Source organism: Macrosteles quadrilineatus, unplaced genomic scaffold (assembly GCF_028750875.1).
Source record: "Macrosteles quadrilineatus isolate MER2022 unplaced genomic scaffold, UCM_ALF_1.0 Scaffold_4__1_contigs__length_99947679, whole genome shotgun sequence".
NCBI lineage: Eukaryota > Metazoa > Arthropoda > Insecta > Hemiptera > Cicadellidae > Macrosteles > Macrosteles quadrilineatus.
In genome coordinates this window covers 44410587-44431721 of record NW_026542597.1, presented here as the reverse complement: position 1 = coordinate 44431721, position 21135 = coordinate 44410587, and the positions used below count along the sequence as shown (strand labels likewise).

The window sequence follows — 21135 nt, the reverse complement described above, 5'->3', positions numbered from 1 at the left end:
TAAGGTTTACCAAGCAAAACACATTGTAGTTCTCAATCATCTGTATTAGTCAGTTTGGACATTGGCACGTTCTGATTGAAAATAGTACCTATTTTTGCACATACAAAACCTTGACATCATTTGAATAAAGGTGTAAAGGTGTGTAGCAACACATTACAAAGAGTACACATCAGAAGAACTTAACAGTTAAAAACGTCAACAATCAAACATGGCAAATAAGTTGTACTCTTACACGAATGGCTTGAGAACATATACAAGAATAAATACTATGTTCATTATCTAAATAAAGCTAATTTTTTTCTTCTTTTATAACATTGAATAATTTAACCTTTATTGAGCTTAACACTTTGTAACTTTATACAAATAGAATTTACAAGGTACAGTAAAAGCTTGCAGGCTTTTCAATAAAATCCGCACATAATTGCGACAAATTGTCTAAACTGGGAGTCTTAACACTTAGTAACTACTTTTCACAGTTAAATACAAATATCACAAGTCATGTCATGATTACGACAAAGTTCATTTTGGCGCAGAGCTAGGGTCCAGCCAGCTGAGACTCGTCGGAAGACGTTACTGACGTTCCGCAGAGCGATAGTCTGCAGCAAAGAACGCACTGTGAGATGACGTGGCGTAGAGCGTATATACAGCGTATGTACAACCATACACACCAGAACATTAGCTGCGGCGGGCTATAACATCATACAGCACTATGTAACCACCATCACCTGCTTCTATTAACTTGCACATTTATCAGAAAACTCTCACGGTTTGACTTTAGATTTTCTGGTAGCTTACAGTGTTGGAAATGTAGGATTTTTATGTAATAAATTATTACTTTTCATCACACTGAAAATGTTCCAATATTTATTATATTTTGACCACCCTACTGTATTTAATTTGTCACGTTCGTTACTTGACTTTTCTTAGTTGGCATTCACTAGGCGAGCTAATTTTAGGCATGTTTTTGCTTTAATACATTTCTTTTATGTAGAACATTCATCATGCTCAAATTTAAAAAAAGACTTTTTAGTCATTTTGTCTTCTTCTGGGCTTTAAACTGTTACAAGTTTGACCTATGAAAGTGCCACTTAGCCTGAGAAGGTTTACATCTGCATGTCAAGGTTTCAAAACCCTTTCCTGATTTTAGCACTAATTTTACTATTTCAACCCTGGTAAAATTTATAAACAAAATAAATGTGCAAGATTACAAGTACCTTTCTAACAGCATTGAAGCAATAAAACTACTTTATAAGCATCTAAGCATTAAAAAAGCTTTATTCATGAAGGAGCCATTAATATTATTATTAAGTTATTTACACTTCAATTTTTATTTGTACAAAATGACGATAGAGTAATATCAATGTACTGTATGGGATTCAAGTACATTTTGTGTACTAAATTCATAAATGACTTGAAGAATTTCAAATTAAAATGAACAATTTTTATAACAGAAAAATTATGGGGAAGATGAGATAAAAAAACAAAAGCAGCAAATATAAATTTTTAAATCAGTTACTTATACCTATTTTTAACCAACAACACAAAAACTATATATCTTCACTTAGTAAATCGTAACTAATTTTTGGTACCGTACGCCTTATTTTAGTGAAAAATATTGACTATGAATTTTAATTTAGAAAAAGGGATTATGCACAGGTAGCACACGGGTATCTATATATTAAGTCCAAAGTACCCATGAACTTTTGAGAAAACTTCAAGTCACACTCCCATAAACCATCTATAAATAAAGCCCAAAGTACCCATGAACTATTCATGGGTAGCCTACTTTATTATGTTTTTTTTTTTTTTGTTTTTTTTTTACTCAAAGGCTTTGGTAGGTACCAAAGTTTTTGGATCTTACCTAATGCAATACTTCAATCTGTCCATTTTGTTCAAAACAGTTATTGAATGCAGTGAAAAAGCGGATAAATTATAGATTTTATCCAATAAATTACTTCTTACACCATAACCAAAATTCTTGGTAAACAAACTTTGATACTCAACAGCAGGTAAGTTTACAGCATAAAGTATACTAATTGCATGACTTGACATGGACAATTTTGACCAATGATAATTACTAATAGCTCTGATAGAAGCCAAATAAGATGATTTTCATTCAGTTTTATAACTTTGTTTCCATATTGCATAGCGCTAATACAACTAAATGTCAACTTAACTTAATAATGATCTTACATATTTTATTTTAATAAAAAGAAAGTTAAATATCTTAAATAGCAACATTGTCTTTTCTTTATACACCTGTGGTCTAGTAGAAACTGCACAACCCCAACTAGCATGTGCAACATGCATGGGGGTGATTTTGTCAAATGCATTCAAAAATCAAGTGACCCATTTCCAAAGGTTTTTAAATGTAAAGTAGGTCCAAACAATAAGAACTAACTATCGTGCTTTCCATTCAAAAACTGAAGTACCGTACCTTTTCCAACTTATAAACTAGTGTAACAAATTATTTAGCTGAACCGGATTTTGTATGTGCAAAATATACAATTCCAATACCATCTGTTCATAGATTCATACAAGCAAAAATCAGAACACACCAAAAATCCTGCAAGTATAAGTAAATATTTTAAATCAACAACACATGCATAAGAAATGTATCCCTTGACTCATGCATTTCTGATGGCATTCAAGCATTATGGTAACTAATTATGCATAGCTTAAAATATAAGTGTCAGTTACACAATATTGATTATCATTTTTTAACTATAAATGATTTGAAGATCAGTAAAATCTTGAGGATTCACCTCATTGTAGGAATATGTTATGTTATGACACTTATAACTTAAAAGTGCACTCCTGAAAAATCATGCAAATAATGGATTAAATACTGTAAGATAAAAATTATTTGAAATAGTGAGAAATTTTAGTATTGAGAACAATTTTTCTATGATTCTATAGAAACTTCAAGCCCAGTCTGTATAGTTTAGTTTACAATTTAAGTAATTTTTATTTTACAGTTTTTTAAACATGCAAATTATTAGTTTCCCACGATGGAGGCGATCACCAAAATATTTACACATTTCATATTCTAAAATGTACATCCAAAATTCTGGACAAACACCATATATATAGTTAAAAGCACCCCGCTGCCTTAGGGGAAATTGACTAACCAAAAACACTGCTATCACATAATTACTTGATGGAAAAGCAATAAAGGGGAGCTGGAACTCTAAATATTGGAGCAGATGTTAACCAAAGAATCAAGACCTATAGTAAACTTGTCTTCTGTTTAATTTGTTTTCTAACATTATTACCTTTAGAATGATTTTAAAAATCAGATATGAAAATTTCCAGCAGTTTCTAAAAGTATCTTATGTTAGAAGTAAAATTGTAATACTTCTATCTTCAATACAAATAAGTTGTGATTAACTGTGAAATATATTCAGACGTTACATTAAGCAAATACAATTTTTATTGCAATTTTATTTACGAGTGATTATAATTATTTTATTTGTGTACCTATATGAGAACTAAACAGCACTTTATAAATGGTAGGTCTGCATTATGTTAAACAATACCAAAAATTGCAGAAACAATGATGAGAATGAAATAAAACTGATATAAAAACAATTTATTAATCTAATAAAAAATAATTAAATTAACAGTATGAAGTTAATAATGGCTAAATATTCATCGCTAATATAAATAATTTATTATTGTAGTATCAGAAGGCAAAGTTAGTGGTTTATTTTAAATTGAATTATACTTAATAATGAATATTTTGCACATGGTGATTTAACTAAAGCCCCAAAATTGAAAAAAGGTAGAATTAAGAATAGGATTGCTTGGCGCTTAAAAATAATTTAGTAACCGTCCCAACTAAAACATGCATTTACCTAATACATTAAGTAAGCTCTCTAAGTCTCTCAAACATTTACTAGTTAAAGCGGTTTAATCTCTTCATTTTTTTTTACAAAATTGTCTAATAAGCTGAATTTTTTGTGTGGTGTCCTGATTATAGAAATATAAAATAGTACCACAATGACAAGAATCCTTTACTTGCTTTTTTACTTGCATTGTTATGAAAAATTACTTTTGTGTGAGTCCTATATAGGGCAAACATTACTTGAAACTAGAGCACTTCAGACTCCTCTTTTACACTTTTTTGGCCCAATTTCTATTTCTATTATTTATAACCTTCACGATGACAACATTTCACGAGGATTAAAATATCTTAATGCCGCGGAAAGTTTAAATTACTAGAACGGTAAGCCCCTCAAAAAAGGTTCTTGAGATGTTAATTGCTGTTTAGCACTAATATTTAGTTAGGACAAAATGAAGAGTAATTAATTATTTAAAATCCATTACAATGAGGCAATGAGTCTAGTAATGATTAGTAAGCGAGATTTTTGGTCCTCACCTCCATCGAGAATAATATCGCCAACATCGTCGGAGTTATCTCTATGCCTAGCTTCGTGTGCGTGAGAGCTACCACTATCTACTGTACCAGTGTATGAGCCTTTGGTCTCCGCTCGGCATCCGAACCACCAGTAGCCAGCTGGTCTGGGAAACGGAGGATCAGCACTGTCAACCTGTACAAACATTACTTTCTATTATAAAATAGAAAATTGTCTTTCCGTTTGAATCTACCCATTTATTTCCAAAATTTTGAATACTGTAAGTTAATCTAATGACAAGAATGTACCTAACTGAATACTGTATTGGTGCAACAGTATAACCAGTTTATGGTATGAGACATGTTCAGATGTAGTGTAAGCCAAAAAATGGGCGTTCTAGATAGACTAAACCACTCAACTTCTGGTTCTGAATAAATCAGCTGATACTTCAACGTCACCTTATGATGTGTTTGTGTACTCAACTAAGTACTTTTCAGTGTTTTTTAACCTTGATTTTAGCTGATACAGATGATGACTAGATTTGACATGTTTATACAGCCTATGAGGACGGCACTATACTTCGTTCGCAATATTTAGGCGGTTTGAGGGGAAGTTCCCCACCACTTTTTTTGTATTTATATTGTATGCTGCTTGATCAGCTGTTGAGCTATTATTTTAAAGGTAGGGGTCAAGTGGAAGGGATAGATTAATTTCTTCCCCCTAAAACCGCCTAAATATTGTGAACGAAGTATAGTTCAGATGACGAAACTATTGGCTGCAATTTAAAGAGGATTACCACAAAAGAATACTTACGCCATTTTCAAAAAATATAGTCAAAGTAAACTAATAGTGCAGACTATGGTCACCTAACACAAGAAGATAATCTGTCCACACTTGAAAAAGTCCCCCTATGAAGAAATATTGTGTGGTTATGTGTCTTCTGTGTGCCTACCGGTACCTGTACTTCCAGAAGATAAGGTACGCAAGACTCTACTATTTTACAAAGTAAGTTCACCAGAACAACCAGTACAATAAATCCACATTAAATTTACTGTTGAACAAAATATTTTAAGAATAGCGAATTATGAATTTCTTGTAGTTCAAACTTGAAATATAACAAACCATGAAAGCTCGATCGTTGAACCTCCAGTAGCTGCCGCCCTTGAAGAAGTAAGTGTAACCATTTGTATACTGCAGGGCTGCGTCCAGATCATTGGGCAATCCTTCCCAGTTGTTGATGGGCTTGGGGTACGTACTCTTCACTGGGGGCTTCTGGGTAGGATCAAACCTCCAGAACTTTGAACCTGAAAATATTCAAACTTATTAAACACACACAGAATTGCCGTAGAGGCTTCTAGATAGGATCGCATCTACAAAACTTAGAAACTTAAAATTTAAGAATAGAGCTTTAGTAATTAAAACACAGAATTATTGTAGAGCTTCGAAAGTAAGACATGTTGGCTGAAACCAATGAATAATACATTTCACTTCCAATCTTATATTTACTCTACATCTTTTAGGTCCCACTAAAATTGAAATTAACCCTTGAACGTTCAACAAAGCACATTAACACGTTGAGTGCATGTTTAAGCGTGTTACTTAACGTGTTAAATAATACAAATTTGTTTTGTTACCTTTGTAGAAGTATATTTTGCCGTTGCCGCCCCAAACCATGGCTGCATCAATGTTGTTAGGGATGCCGGTGAATCCATCAGATATCTCTTTCGGATAGTCTCCGTCCATCACTTTCCCCGTGTACCTCCAATACTTGGTTCCCTTGAAGAAGTAAGTTTTGCCATTCTTGTATGTGAATGCTGCATCAATGTTTCCTGGGAGGCCAATCCAACTCTTGGATATCAGTCGAGGATAGCCTTTCTCTATACTGGTCTCAGTCAGCTTCCAGTAGTATAGACCTGATATGGAATTTTAATTAGTTTGTTGAAATAGAATGAATATCTGGGGAAAATGTTATTTAGATCGGGTCTTACAGTACGGTAGAGGTGTGAAAGTTATTTGAGATACAATTATCAGAGCCTTTACTTGTTAAAGAATATTGCTTCTATATTATCAGATATTGTTCTACAAGTAATTGCAAATACCTTAGTCGTGTAAAGTTTAAAACCGTTAATCAGATATCACATATGTTTCAGCTTTTACACCATGTTTATCAAGCACCTTTTGTAAGGAACCTAGTTAACCACTGCAACTTCATCAACAACACATAAACACAAAAATAACACACACCCCATAGAAATAGGGAACATTAAAATTAAAGATAATCAAACTCGGAAACCAACAAAACCACGGTCATGGGCAGTAACACACTCAGGGTTATAACACCAAATGAATCGTTTGAAACTGCAGACGTTCAAGATATTTATTTAGGACTATAAATATGGTGTTAAAAAGATATTATTCCCTCACCTTTGAAGACGTAGGTGACTCCCTCGGCAGAGTTGAAGATTGTGTCAATTGTGGCATCGTTACACAGCTCGCTGTCTTCGCCCTCCTCATCAGGTGGAGCGTCTTTCGAAGGCTTGCCGTCAGAACCTGAACCTGATCCTTTGTTGGTCGAGTCCTTCTCTCCATACAGCTCCTTCAGTTGGCAATAGACATATTAGCATTTTACGAAGTTACAAAACCAACACATCACAGTGAATATTTTAGTGAAGAAGTATAGGATGAATGAGATCACAGCTTTACTGACTAAGATCAGCTGGTTTTTAGCAAGGATCATTTATTAAAAGTCACATCAAAGACAGCTGGGTCCAGTTTTTATAAATCAAAATCCACTGAATGTTCTTAGAATCGAATTGCAAAGCAATCTCATGATAGGCAACACTCTATCAACTCATCTAATTAGTTAGCATGATTGACGCCAGGACAGTTATAACAAATGGGCATAAAAGGATTTAGGATTTTTTTTCTTTTGGGGGCGCAAAGAGAACAATTCCGCAGCAGTGAAGGGGCGGAGGGGGAAGCAATGCCGAGCAGGACAGAAATGATGTGTATTTGTTATTGGGGAAACCACGAAAAGAATTCTCGTAAGTAGGTTAATATGCTAACGCCAGCATCATATTGTGATAATTCCAACTGAAGTCTCATGAGATGATTTTTTTTGTACTTGGGAGAAATTTAAAATTAAAATATTGAAGCTTTAGTAAGAAAAAAGCAATAAAAATTAATCATGCATTTAGGTGAGCTCCCATCATGAGTTAGTTTTTTCTTTCCTTAATCAATAAGGTTGATGATATTTTGGTTCTAGATAAATTCGTTAAAGTTTTGACAAGGATGATTATAAGGCAAATATGTACTTCTGTTTTGTCTTTTTGTCAGTGACGTGTCGTGCTTATGAAATTCAAATACATGTCAAGATAAGTATATTGGACCACCAATTTCACATTCATTTATGAAAATGTTGTTGCAATTAAAAACAGCTTATTAAAATTATTTGAACACTTTAAACAGTAAGAGTGAAAACTTACAGCTATTATTCCACTTTGACAGCTATAAAAATGAAAGAGTATGAGAGAAATGCACAAGTGACAACTCAAAGACATGAAAGGGAAGACTTTGAAGAATATATAGACACAAGAGGATGCTGCAGGGTGTGCATTGTACCCCATTATGTTTTAAGTAGTCCCTTTAACCCACAACTTGACTTAGCAGTTTCTTTTATTCTTTTCTGTTTTCATTCTTCGTGGTTTTATTTTGTTTTTCTCATGAAATGAATTACCCTGCATATACGTATAATGTAAGGGGAGGTGAATCCGCATACACAGCGATTCAAGTAATACGTTTTATAGTAATAACTCCTAATACTATACAGTACCACGCTTTGATAAAATGGAAGATTTACATAAATTGATGACTTTTTTATTCTTTTCCTTTGTATAAATTAACTATTTGAATGGATCTTATTAAGTCAGCATTCTATTTAATTAAACACATTAATTTAACATCGCCTAACTAATTTACAAGTCTCATAAATAATTTGTACATTATTTATTGCACTATATTATGTTATATTAAAGCAATAATAATATCAATATTATAAGTACGGTACATCTAACATTGGACTGAGTAAGCTTTGTTTAAAGCAATAGGCACAGGGGTGCCTTGAGGAAGGGGAGCTGTGGCATACTTGCTCCATGGGCGGCTCCAGTAATAATATTTTTTGGGTAGACCTGACAAGGATCAGAAGGAGTTTGATCGGAGACGAGAGGTTTGAGGGACTTTGTGGAGAAAAAGGGTGGGTTAAAAAATTTTAAATGCAAAAATAATGAGGTTTAATGTTTTCTCTGTACAGTATTTACATATACAGTAATTAAATTTATTTATTTATTTAAAACTTAAAAATATCTACCAAAATTTTTGGTAGGCCCAGGTCTACCTGGCCTATCCTCTGGAGCCGCCCCTGACTTGCGCGACTGAGATTTTGAGGGGAGAATTTATCATTGATATTTTATAGAGAATTTTTATAAGTAGCCCAAAAAAGTGTTTTTTGTTAAATTCATGCACTATCAATACTTGCAACACACTTTTGGCTATTCATAATTAGCATTTGTTTTTTTGCAACAAACATTATGTCTTTGCTATTGTACGATATGCTCTTAATTTTGCCGCGATCTCAGGAGATGATGATGACGTCTTTGTGACCACTGGGAAATTTTAAGATATTGCCCCAATCACTCGAGTGAGAGAGTTAATGTGCCACGATTGCAGGAGATGTTTTCAAATTTCGAAGTGATAATGTGAGGTGATCTCAAAAGGGCCGCGATTATAGATTATTGTTATGACAAATATTATGGTGTGGGCAAATAGAAGACTGATGTCTAAGAGAGGATGAGGAAGAAAAATAGTTAATTTTTTTTAAGTGCCACATATGTGGCATTTGCGGTTTTTCCATTCATGGCTAATGTATCATTTCTGGTTTGGGTGAAGATGCCCTTCCTAATTCTCTTGAATGAGCAGAGCCATTCCATTTCAAAACTGCCCAAATATCCTGACTATTTCATTGTCTCCATAGTTTTGTAATGGAAAACGAACGTTCCTAATAAACATTTCGCAGTGAGTTAGCTGTCTTTTCCCAGTGCCAAAGTTTTTCCTAGGTACTTATGTCCGAAAAGTGCCAGGCTAGCCGTGGAAAAAATCGGTAAAAGTATAAATTTTCATCCCAAAAGTGCCAAGGAATGATATATTGTGCCTCAATCGTAAGGAGATATCAAATGAAATCATCGTTGTTTTAAAATAACAACCGAGTCAACTGATATCCTCATTAAAACTCACATGGTCATGATGCTGGCCTGATACAGTAAACCCCCTCTTAACCGACCTCGTATTAACCGATAATCGGATTATCCGCCTTCGATCTTAAAATAATACAGTTTGTTTTAACCGACCTTGCTATGAGAGCAGCTCGTTATTAACCGCCGCTTTCTAGGAATCTCGGCATTTCCGCTCCCACGCTGGGCGATGAGAACCGAACCATACGCTTATCTCCACAGGATATGACTAAGAATAAGTTATTTTGTGTTGATCACAAAAAATATAGCACAGCCTATTGTCAGTTTGTCATCATCGTTCGTAGCTCGAGCGCATGTGATCTGTTTGTTATCTGTGCGGCAAATTTATAACATCATAAAGTGTGTTTCGATTTTGAGAACTGATTTTCTTATCGCTGGAGTAAACAAACAACGCAACTTGTATGGAGGGCAGGGAAGGGGACTTAACAACTCTAAGGTCAAGATAGATTTTGTGCCTCAAGCCTCCAGTGAGAGGCTATAAATAAAGGTCCTGTCTTGTAACAAAATGGTTGCTTGTATCTTTAATTTTGACAAAAGGTTCTGTACCGTATTACAATGGATTTGTAAAGCATCAATTAATAAATTATAGTACTAAAGTTATTAAAATAGGAATTTTATTGACTCTTGCCTAGTATTATAATATATTCCACTGAAAGTAGGCCTATTTGACTTAACCGTGTTTTGTGTTTATTTGTGACTTTTCTATCAATAGGAAAAAGGAGATAAGAGTAGTTTATTTGATAAATAATGCAATTATGATTTCAAAATAATGATTATATAATTCCAAATGAATAGCACTTCATTATGTTATGATTTTAGGGATTGTCCGTTTTATCCGACCTTTTTAGCTATCTGACCTAGGTCCGGTCCCATTAGGGTCGGTTAAGAGGGGGTCTACTGTATATCGTTGCAATGTACTTTTCGGTAAGACTACGCGGACAACGATATATTGTTGTGAAGTATTTTTCGGATGTTCCGTCCAAAACGATATCATTGCGTGGTGATAAGTTGAAGAGCTTATAAAATGAAGAAAGGGCCAGTATAAAATCGGGTGATTTGCGCTTTAGACCTTAGGGGGGGGGGGGGGGGGGGGGATGGTTGCCTCTGCTTACACAATCTTTTCTACCACAAAAGTAAAAAATCTCATTCTTATACACCAGATACACAATATCACTAAATCAAAACTGCATTGTTAAAAGGTTTCATAACCATGAGGAAGTTTTATCATTTAGGATACCGTACACAAATTAATTGGTACATCTACAGTTAAAGTCTTGTACGATACTCAAATATGATTACGAATCTTGAGTAACTAACATACATTGAAAATGCCATTCACAAGTACCTGGATAGCCTCAATGTCATCACCGTTGAGTTCAAAGGTCGGGTCATAGCCTCGGTAGAAGGGAGCCATCAAGGCAGCTCTCGAGTCAGAGTGAGAAAGTCCAAGAGAGTGACCAAACTCATGGGCCGCCACTTGGAACAAGTTGGTACCTGCAGAAAATTTACTTCAATTTTTGTGTAATCATCAAGATCGCCAAGTTAGCTGAACATTACATTTCAATACAAACATTAAGTTAGCTGACATTTCAAAAAGGGTATACAATGTTATTATAACTCTATCTTTTACAATAAACAAATAGAATTAAATATAGACTGACAGCAGGGCTACGGTTAGCATAAGTTCTGGCGTCCACCGCTAGGAACGCCGTGTAGTTACGTAGTGCATGCGCTTTAACTACACAGTACATCTAGCGGTGGACACCAGAACTTATGCTAACCGTAGCCCTGCTGTCGGTCTATATTTAATTCTATTTGTTTTTGTCTATGCTTTTACATTCTCCACAAAAAATATGTTTAACTCTTTTTAGCACTATGCAGCATAATTCCTAATGATTATTGTCAAGACCACAGATACCCGCAGGGTTCAAAAGTACTAGGCTCTATGATGTTTTAGACAGACTGTAGGGACCAAAGTATATTGTAAACATGAATAAGATTATTCTGTTTTATATACAGCAAAACGTTATATTTCAAAGTGTTATACATTAAAACGTTTTTGGAGGAGAGGAGGAGGGTATTATCCCCTGAAACTATACAAGTGGTTTTTCCTCCCTCCTCGTCAAATTCGTAGGGCGCCCTTATTGTTATATTGGAGCACTATTGTAATAAGCTTAGTTATGTTTACAGTTGATATTAAATTTTTTTACATAAAAGTTTTATATACAGACATCTATAATATTGCACGTTGTTAGTAGATGTTTTGTTTTTCAGAGATCAATCATAGCCTACATGGCATGGTAAATAATTCATATGTGAGTTCGGTACTATGGAAAACTATACGATTAAAAAATAACCGAAAACTGCTCCAAAAAAACATTCAATGGTAATATTATTACATTTGTTAATTTTGTTTTTCTCATCAGCTAGACCAGAATTGGTAACACTATATACAAAAATAACCTCTTCGGAACTACATCATCATTGTATGTCTATTTTATGCAGATGACTATCTCTATTGATTTAATTTCCATACAAATGGTGCATACAACCAAATTTACAAAATCTAAATGTGTTTACTTTCTTTATTTTTAAACAAGATACTTATTATATAATATTTTAAGTTACTTAAAAATCTACAACCATAAGCTTTTTTATCGCTTCACCTAAAGCTCTAATCACAATACCTCTGTAAGAGTTGACAGTCCATTTCTCTGAATCGTCAAAGTGAGCGTCTCCGCCGTAGACGGGAAAGAAAGCATGTGCAAGAGTACCTCCGGGGCCATCAAATGGATCTCCATCCCCGTGCTCACCTCGCTCAAACCTACGAACAATCCAACACTACTGTAAGAGGTCTAGGATTCTCAGGTAAATATGGCTTTAAAGATGTGATAAAAGACTGTTAAATAAGGAGTAGACCCATTTGTATTACGGTATTAAGGAAGTGTAATTTTTTTATTTGAAACTCTGCAGTTTTATCATATTCTTAAGCACAAAGGAGTTGTAGTAAAACAAGTTTGTATGGGCAGCTTTTCTGAGCGCTAGGTTGTAGTAAACGTTTAAGTAAGGGAAGTTAGATTTAATTCTGGAGCGCTAGGTTGTAGTTAAGCGACTATGTAAAGAAAGTTAGATTTCATTCTGGAGCGCTAGGTTGTAGTTAAACTTTTAAATAACTTTTAAGTTTCATGTTGATTTTGGAGCAATAGGTTCTACTTAAATATTTATGTAAGGGCAAATTTAATTTTAATATCTTTAAAAGTTATCCAATGAAGATTTTTTAATTAAATTAATTTTTTACTCCAGTTTTGTTTTAATTAAATGCTACTGAGTGTTTTATCACTATGCACACTGCTTATATGATCTAAAATCACATTTTGCCTGTAAAAATCATTGTATAATGTTAAATGAATGCATAACCCTTCATCTCCAGTGAGGATAAGCCCTTTTCTTTTGTATTCATACTGAGGAGTGTTTAATACACTTATCTCTAGGCTGGATGATTTATTGCTTATTTCTATATATTAACTGAAGAGTAGGATATGTGATAACTACTCTCTTTCATTTCATCCCTACTCTAGGGCTCTAGTAAGCCAATCTCCTTAATTGTATGAGTCAACTGAAGATTTCTGGATTTACACTATGTATACTCCTTATTTCAACGGTTAATTACCGGTGGTGGGAGTGTAACAACGTAAGTGTGTTCCATTACTCTATGCATATAGCTTACCTAATATCTATGTGGGCAGAGCCGCTCTTCTTCTGAGTGAATGTAAGAGGCGTGACGGAAGCCCAGACTCCAAATGCTTCTTTCACTACTTTGTCAGTTTCTGCTTTGGCAAGATTCCTCGGGTATTTTGAGATCTTGTATGTCAAATCCTTCACCTTCCATCTGCTTCCTGGAAAAGTTTAAATTGATGACAACAAGCTGTAAATAGAGTCTGAAAGTATTTTGCCTATTGATCTACCAGGATATACCTAATACAATAAGGGGTTTCTCTGCACGATTTTTACCATTGAAGTGTAATTTTATAGCTTTTGATCTAGTGGAGGGATAAAATGTTAACGAAGAAGGTAACTTCCTTTTGGACTTAGCCCCCCCCCCCTTGTGTTTGTTTACTTCCAAAGTTTACTTACGAAGATTCAGTTAAGCCATAGACAAATAGAATAAATATGTATAGACTATCAAAGGAAGGTTCCGGCGCCCATCGCTAGGAGTGCCGTGTAGTTATGGCGCACACCACTGCAGGCGAGGAGCGCAGGAGCCGTATGCGACTCCAGGCTGCAGCGGTGTGCGCCGTAACTACACGGCAAGCCTAGTGGTGGACGCCAGAACTTTTATGCAATAACTGCAGCACAGCTGACGGTCTTATTCTATTTGTCTATGGTGAAGCTGACCAGCTTTCTTTATAGCAGTTTAGATGTGAATTGTAAACTAACAGCTGATCCATTTCAATGTTGAACCCAGGGCCGCAATCGGTTTTAGGTTTGTTGGGGGCGCAAGGAAGTGAAAAATTACCCTTCAATGTTTAGAGAGGGATGCAATTATCTTGGGCCCGTAGCCCATCACCTAAAACCACAGGCCTGTTTTAACCAAAATCAGATTGTAAACAAGAGATAAACATGTTTATGAAAATGGAAAAATAGGCTACTTTTTTATAATTAACCTAATTGAGAGGTAAAATGGTGTAGATCTGAAATCAACAAATGTTATTTATTGTAGCCTAAATTAGTAGTTTCATTTAAACCTAATAATTGTTTTGAACAACTCTGACAACACTGTTGGTAAAAAAAAAAAAAAAAAAAAAAAAATGTTATTAGAGTTAAGATTATAACCCTAATAATGTAAATGGGTATTTTGATTGGATTCGTTTTCCCCTGAAAAAGGTTTGAACCCTATAAATACGTGCAAGGGGCCCTTGTGTTATTTGAATGATTTATTATACATCATTGGTGATGTCAAAGTAGTTGGCAATACATCAGACAAAAGCCAACGTATAATATTTTTTCAAACTTCATCACACACAAAGGGCAAGCACCCACTTTTAAGCAAGTCGAAGTCTTCTGTTTCTGTAGGAATTGAGAGAATGAAGAGTATTCCCAGGCACGATGCAATGTCACTGTCAGCTCCTTCTGGTATTCTCTACAAGAGAATGTGATTGAAGAATAAAGTTGCCAGAGGTTTTTAATCACACGAGCACTTAATGCAAGGTGGTCTACTGGTATTTCTACCTGGCAAGGTCTCTTGCCTTTTAAAGAATTAATAGCACCAGAAACTCGACATGGTCTAAAATGTTTTATCGGAAAATAATTCCAAGTTTGTTTGAGTTTCAAAGTATTCTCACTGTTGCATTCGAAAAGTGTACTCTCCCATTATTTGGCACAAAACTGCCACGGTCGCCCCAACACCTTCAGAATAGCTCAATGTCAGAGACGACCAACGTACTCAATAGCGAAGGTCGGTGACCGGAAGCCAGCTCCATCACCCGCCATTGTAACTGTTTCCGGTTTATTAAGTGAACACATCTGTAAAATCGATGAGGTTTTGTGACATATGCTAAAGTGGCTATTTTAATCCTAAGCCGTTAGCTCTGAGAATCGAAAGGATAAATCCTACTTGATCACTGTGATTAGTGAGTATACATGTACAACCATTGATTATATACGAAACATGATGCTTTTAATAATATAATCAATGGGTCTACCAGTAACCGAGATGTAAATCTCATTATGTGTTACTTGTTTTTGTACTCAACAAATTCCCAAGCTGTATTATTCGTTTGGCCTATTTAATTGATCCGGTTGATCAGTGATTGGAACTACAAATTAATAGAAACTTGAATAAATTGGTACTGAAAAGGAATATTAGATCAACAAGGGCGATACACTTTTTAAATAATGTGTATTTTGTGTGAGTATTGTGTAATGTTTTTTTTTTTTTTATTGAAGCAAAACGTTTTATTTTTAGTAGGTTTGTGACTGACAGTTTGAGGTTATAGTTGAGATAATTCTGTGGTCGCTGGTTGAGATCGACTAGAGGATCACTAATGCGTTTCTTCAGGAGAACGAGTGGCAAAAACTTGTTGTGACGGAGCATAAATTCTATGCATGATGACTATGGCGGCGCACTAGATCTGCAACGAGGCAGGCCAACAGTTTGCTATATTTTACATTTTACTTTAGCCTGTGTTGTATATAATAGGTTGCCTATTGGCTATTTTTGGTTGGATTTTCCTTCATGGAAAAGATTAATTCATATCTAGACATCTATATAAAATCAAATTTTCCGAGAACGCACAAAAAATACATAAGTAATGAGTTCATATTTTTGCAGAGATAAATAATTTAATTACTAAACTTTTTGGGTATATTCTTTTCACATGTTTATTTGTTCAAATCTATTCCACAATGAACCGTTGCATGAACTTCAAATAAATTCAAACTTGTATTCAATTTCGTTAAGTGAGAATAAACTTCACAAGAAGTAGTTCAGATTTACAAGTTATTTAAATTATTTATAGGCCTACATGAATGAATTTATAACCAACCAATCGCATCACTACATCTGCAATTTCCCTTTACGCTGCTACAAAATTCCCGAAAGAGCGAATTTTATCCTCAGTTTCCTCATAGGAAAGATATCAATGAATTGACCTCTGATAAATCTATATTTTGAGTCTTTCAATCCAAGAATTGGTTCAATAGTTTGAATTTGATCTTCGTGTCCTATCCTAAATCCTAAACCATACGTGTTGATTTACCTTGTGGTGATCCAGCTATTACAGTATTGGTTTTGTCCTGTACAATCTGATTTTCCAGTTTATCGACTGTAGGTATGGCTGAGTTAGCAAATATTTTAAGCGGGTGAATTAGTTGTGTTAGTTGTAGTGCCTAATAATCTAAGCTCACCGGTTTGATCTGAGGAGAGTGGCTTTTGATAAGGTTAAAAACTACACAAAACCCATAAGTACTCAGTCAAAAAATTGATTCAAATCTTCCACAAAAGTTACAAATATTATTGATTAAATGAATACTTTAATACAATAAAGAGCCCAAGTTTATTTTACAAGGAAAATATATAGTTCGCTAGTATAATTTACGCTTAGATGATGTCCTGTGGTTAACGCCACAGCCACCCATATGATATTGATGTACGTACAACCTGCGGTGTGGATCAGATCACGGACTTTATAATCAATGGTCTATTGTCTGTGATCAGATTCAAACTGTTCCGTTATCACCAAGGGTCAGACAGTTATCAATTACCTTGCAGCGCGTAACGTTTGCTCCTGGAGGACGTTCCAAAGCCAATCTTGTCCTTTACCCCACACCTTGGAGTGTTCATCAGCTGTAGTGTTTCTTGGTCCAGATCACCTAGAAACAAATACAAAATAAATAGTGGAATAAATTACCTTCAGAAAACACTTGATGATGACCGAGCTGAAAACAGAACATAATGTTTTATAGTGGATTCCTACATGTTTTGAATTGTTGTCATTTACCTTTCCATTTAAACAGTTTAAGAAATGTGAAAAATTTGGATTAATAGGATATTATAAATATCCTAGTTGCTGCAATACCTACTAAACTAACTCCAAAATTACACTAGTTTAAATGTATCCAGATATATTTAAAATATATTTAAACTTGAACCAATTCATATTATATTAACCTTATGATACTCCTAATGTAAGTACTGCGGTATTTGCTGCAAAAAATATTGTGTTTTTTCAACAAACTTACAATGAAAATACCCCTCGTCCAAGCATACCTGCAACCTATCAAATTTCCAATTTGCCGAGAGGATTTTTACAAAATTACATTTCTTAAGACGAGTAAGACATGTCTGATTTATTTCTTATTTACAGTATTAGCAAAGGTATTGATAATATCTTATTTTGAAAAAATAATTTGATCAAAATATATCTACTGTATAAACAAGCATATTGCAACATTCTACTTATATTATCTACAAAACAACATGGGAATATCAAATGTATTTTTTGAAGCTTCTCCAAAACCACACAAGAACGCTTCAATATAAAATTAACTAGTATATAGTAAATGCTTGTATTGTTATCCAAAGATAATCTTTCTAGAAAAAAAACTCAAGCTAATCACGGGGACTCAATCTACTCCTGTAACCTTTAAAGTGTGGGCCAAAAATGTGTCTATTCTTTATGAAAACAAATCTTAATTATAGTTTAAAATTTAAGATTTCAAATGTATATGAATTTTATCGTTCGCTTATGTTAGATTTTCAGATAAAAATAAGTTTTATACAATGAATATATTATACTTTTTAAGTCGTTATAATAACAAGTAAATACCAAGCATACAGTTACTCGTATTTTAGTTCCCACTTGAGCAGCATTGGAATATAGTATTTATTCCAACATCCTTTCTCAATATAAAAAGATTGTGTACATGAATGTGGATTAACACCCTTGACAGAATGTTCCATAGACTGATTTAAATACAAATTCATTATATGACTTTAGTTTTCATTCGTAGATGTTTGATGAGTCATGAACAATATTTTGTGAGTCTGAATTTCACAAACACAGAACGGATTCGATGTTATTCGAGACGCTGACGAGAACAGTTTGGTTCAGCACCGTTGCGGTCTCCCAGTGACTGCTGAGCAAGACTGATTCACATGCAGACCTCCTCACTACGCAGGCTGATTCACAGCACACCTGTGATGAGCTGTTAGACATTACTCATGCTTGTTTATCCAGCTCTATAGATCATTAAATGGGTGACTAATCGTTCCAAATCTTTATGGATAACGCAGTTTACCGTTACTTAGAAGGCATTTTACGCGGCCTTCTCTTGAAAAACGAGAGTACCTATCACGATTCAAATAATTTAAATGCATTCACTGGATTGGCGAGATTGTCTTTAGCCAAAAAATATGGCCTCACCACTTTGGAAATAAAATTACGGACGATCAAAACCCCAGTTTTGTGCGATTTTTTTCAAGTTTTCTCCCAATGTTTATCACATACTGTACGCCATCTGTGAAATAACGAACAGCTGTTATTGGATCAAGATTATTTTTTCTAGCTGTCACTGATATGTTTACATTAAATGTAGTTTACCTACCGCAACCTTTTCCGATCACGTTTTGAAAGCAAATCCAAACCAAGTGAGATGAAAAACGTGTTTTCCTTACATAACGGATTTAATTAATCGCAAGCGCAATAATGTGTAACCGTAAATCAAATTAAATAACTAGGCATCATCCAGGTCAGGAACCGGAGATTCTTTGTGTATCAAATTGTTCTTGAGTTTTGATATCCGGGAAAAAGACCTTGAATCAGTATTGTATAGGGCTGGGAAACTTACATTTTTAAACCATCGTCACCAATAGATTACAGCAAGGTTTCCACTCACTGATGGCGCTTCAATGGCGGTTGTGTAAAGTGTAAAGTAAATCATCTTGAATCACAACTGCAGTGGGTGATTGTAACAGAGGTTTACGGATTTTGCTAAACTAGCTTTTCCAATGTGTCACTTTCGGTACTACTCACCGCTATGTGCTGCAATCGCTGGACCGTTGGCTGGACTATACAGCCAATAGGCCCATAGCCCATCTCTTGGGTACGTAGCCTACCCAATTATTCAAAACCACATTTCGACGACGATCCTTGATACCATTATATACAACCCACGGACCCAAACTACACTGTAACCATTGCACTGTTTGAGGCAAATGATCCCTTAACATTCCAAGGATAACTGGCTATAAGGAGAACAATTGCAAAACAGCAAAGTATTTGATACTGATCTTACACGTGGCTTGCAGCATTGTAGAATCCCACGCTCGAACAATAGGCAATAACATTCTGCTAAATCATTTGATAGACGTATTTAGTTCACGTTTGATTCATGTCGGGTAGATCGAGCTAGTTTTTACAAAATCTATCTTAGTTTGACCATAGATAAAAGGAGTATAGACATGTCTACTTCTTTTAATCTATGGTCTGACGATGTAAACTAACAGTAACGCTGTTATTCTCTCTAGGTTATGGTGCTAAAATGTTCGAATGAATAGATTTTTTTTACCGAAAACTTTAAGAATATAATAAAGAATAATTGTGAATATGAGCTAAAATTTTGAATTATGTAAACATTTTAAATACCTTACATGCCATAGCATAGTATCGTTGACTTTTGGACGCTGGTCAAAGCCGGTTTGTAAATCCGACATTCGAAGAATACTAGAAAACCTGTCCCATCCAATAACAGATTTAACCAACTTTGAACACAGTCATAAATAATATTTTTGTTTCGGTATTTGTTGAATCATTATTTCAGTTTGATGATGATGAATTCCAATTAGGAGTCCCATTAGGACACTGAGGATAGCGCCTTTGGAGAAGATTCCCAAAAATCTATTTGGAGCGCCTGATTTATGTTAACAATGATAAAGGTACGAATTGTCACGGGAGAGACGTGAAAAGTAGCAAATGAATCTACAATCAAACCTTTAAGCCTAAAATATTGGCCCTTCTGTTCGTAATACCACAGAAGAGTAGACACCCTATTCTTTAATCTGTGGGAAAAAAGTAAGGTAACATCCACATCCACACCAATGCGTGTTGTACAGACAAAAATTGTTCCTATGATGCTTATTGTTTTTTTTCTTTTTCTTTCAGAAATATTTTTTCGAAGTTAACATAATAATGTATTACATTCTATCTGAAGATTCATCTGAGGTGCAAATCTCAACAAGTGAGTGGGTACCGTCCAAGAAATCAAGGTTGTGTCCACACTGGGACCGGTTATCAGGACAGAACTGTCCCCACTTGACATGTAGACAGGTACTCGGATGAGGACATCCTTGAACTTGCATCAGGACCTTGACTGTTACGGAAGCCCGCGGAACAATGGGTGTGAGCCACTGGTGCGCGAACCTTGGATCGGACGTCCGCGGAATCCATCACAGCTCTACCCGCCACGGCGCGACGGTTGTTGCCAAATAATGCCTCATTGTTGACATATAACGGATTTAATTGTTGCATTTACGGGTGATTGTTTCTCTCGTTTCTATTGTTGGATTGTTTTGTGTTCTAGGAAATGTAATGTTACTGTTTTCAAATTGTGTAATCAAACGTGATAAGCTAGCCTCTTAGTTTGTGCTATATTTCTGGATCTTAGGAAGAGGGTCACCACAATAACTTGCTTCATGCAAAAGAAGCTGATGTGGTTAGGTTAGGAATTGTGAAGTTAAGAGTGAGAAACTCTATTTTGTGCTTATACCTTTTGATGGAGAGAGAAAGAACCACCACAGAAATCAGAACAATTAACTATTTGAATTCAAATGAGTACCGGTACTACAAATTCTACAACCAGAGAGATGATTGGTAATAACGCGATAGTGAGGAAATAGCTTTAATTGACATAATCGTGCCATTAAAATATTAGTAGCCGTGATCTTCTTGAAAATATCCATACTTTTTTATGTA

The 21135-nt window shown here is 34.8% G+C and overlaps 1 protein-coding gene across 6 annotated transcripts in view; it reads right to left on the bottom strand.

The window, feature by feature from the left end:
* Positions 1-21135, bottom strand: part of LOC128991305 (matrix metalloproteinase-2) — a 38205-nt gene that overhangs the window by 828 nt on the left and 16242 nt on the right. Inside the window, exons 3-11 of one of the 6 annotated variants that reach the window (XM_054414099.1) lie at positions 16928-17035; positions 13392-13560; positions 12352-12488; positions 11010-11158; positions 6783-6954; positions 5993-6271; positions 5481-5662; positions 4382-4553; positions 10-689 (exon numbers count right to left, since the gene is read on the bottom strand). In XM_054414099.1, coding sequence (XP_054270074.1) covers positions 676-689; positions 4382-4553; positions 5481-5662; positions 5993-6271; positions 6783-6954; positions 11010-11158; positions 12352-12488; positions 13392-13560; positions 16928-17035 — 1382 coding nt within the window. In that variant the 3' untranslated portion in view covers positions 10-675. Of the gene's footprint in view, positions 1-9; positions 690-4381; positions 4554-5480; positions 5663-5992; positions 6272-6782; positions 6955-11009; positions 11159-12351; positions 12489-13391; positions 13561-16927; positions 17036-21135 lie in introns of those variants that run through there. The other 5 variants (XM_054414098.1, XM_054414101.1, XM_054414100.1 and 2 more) reach the window with 5 other exon arrangements.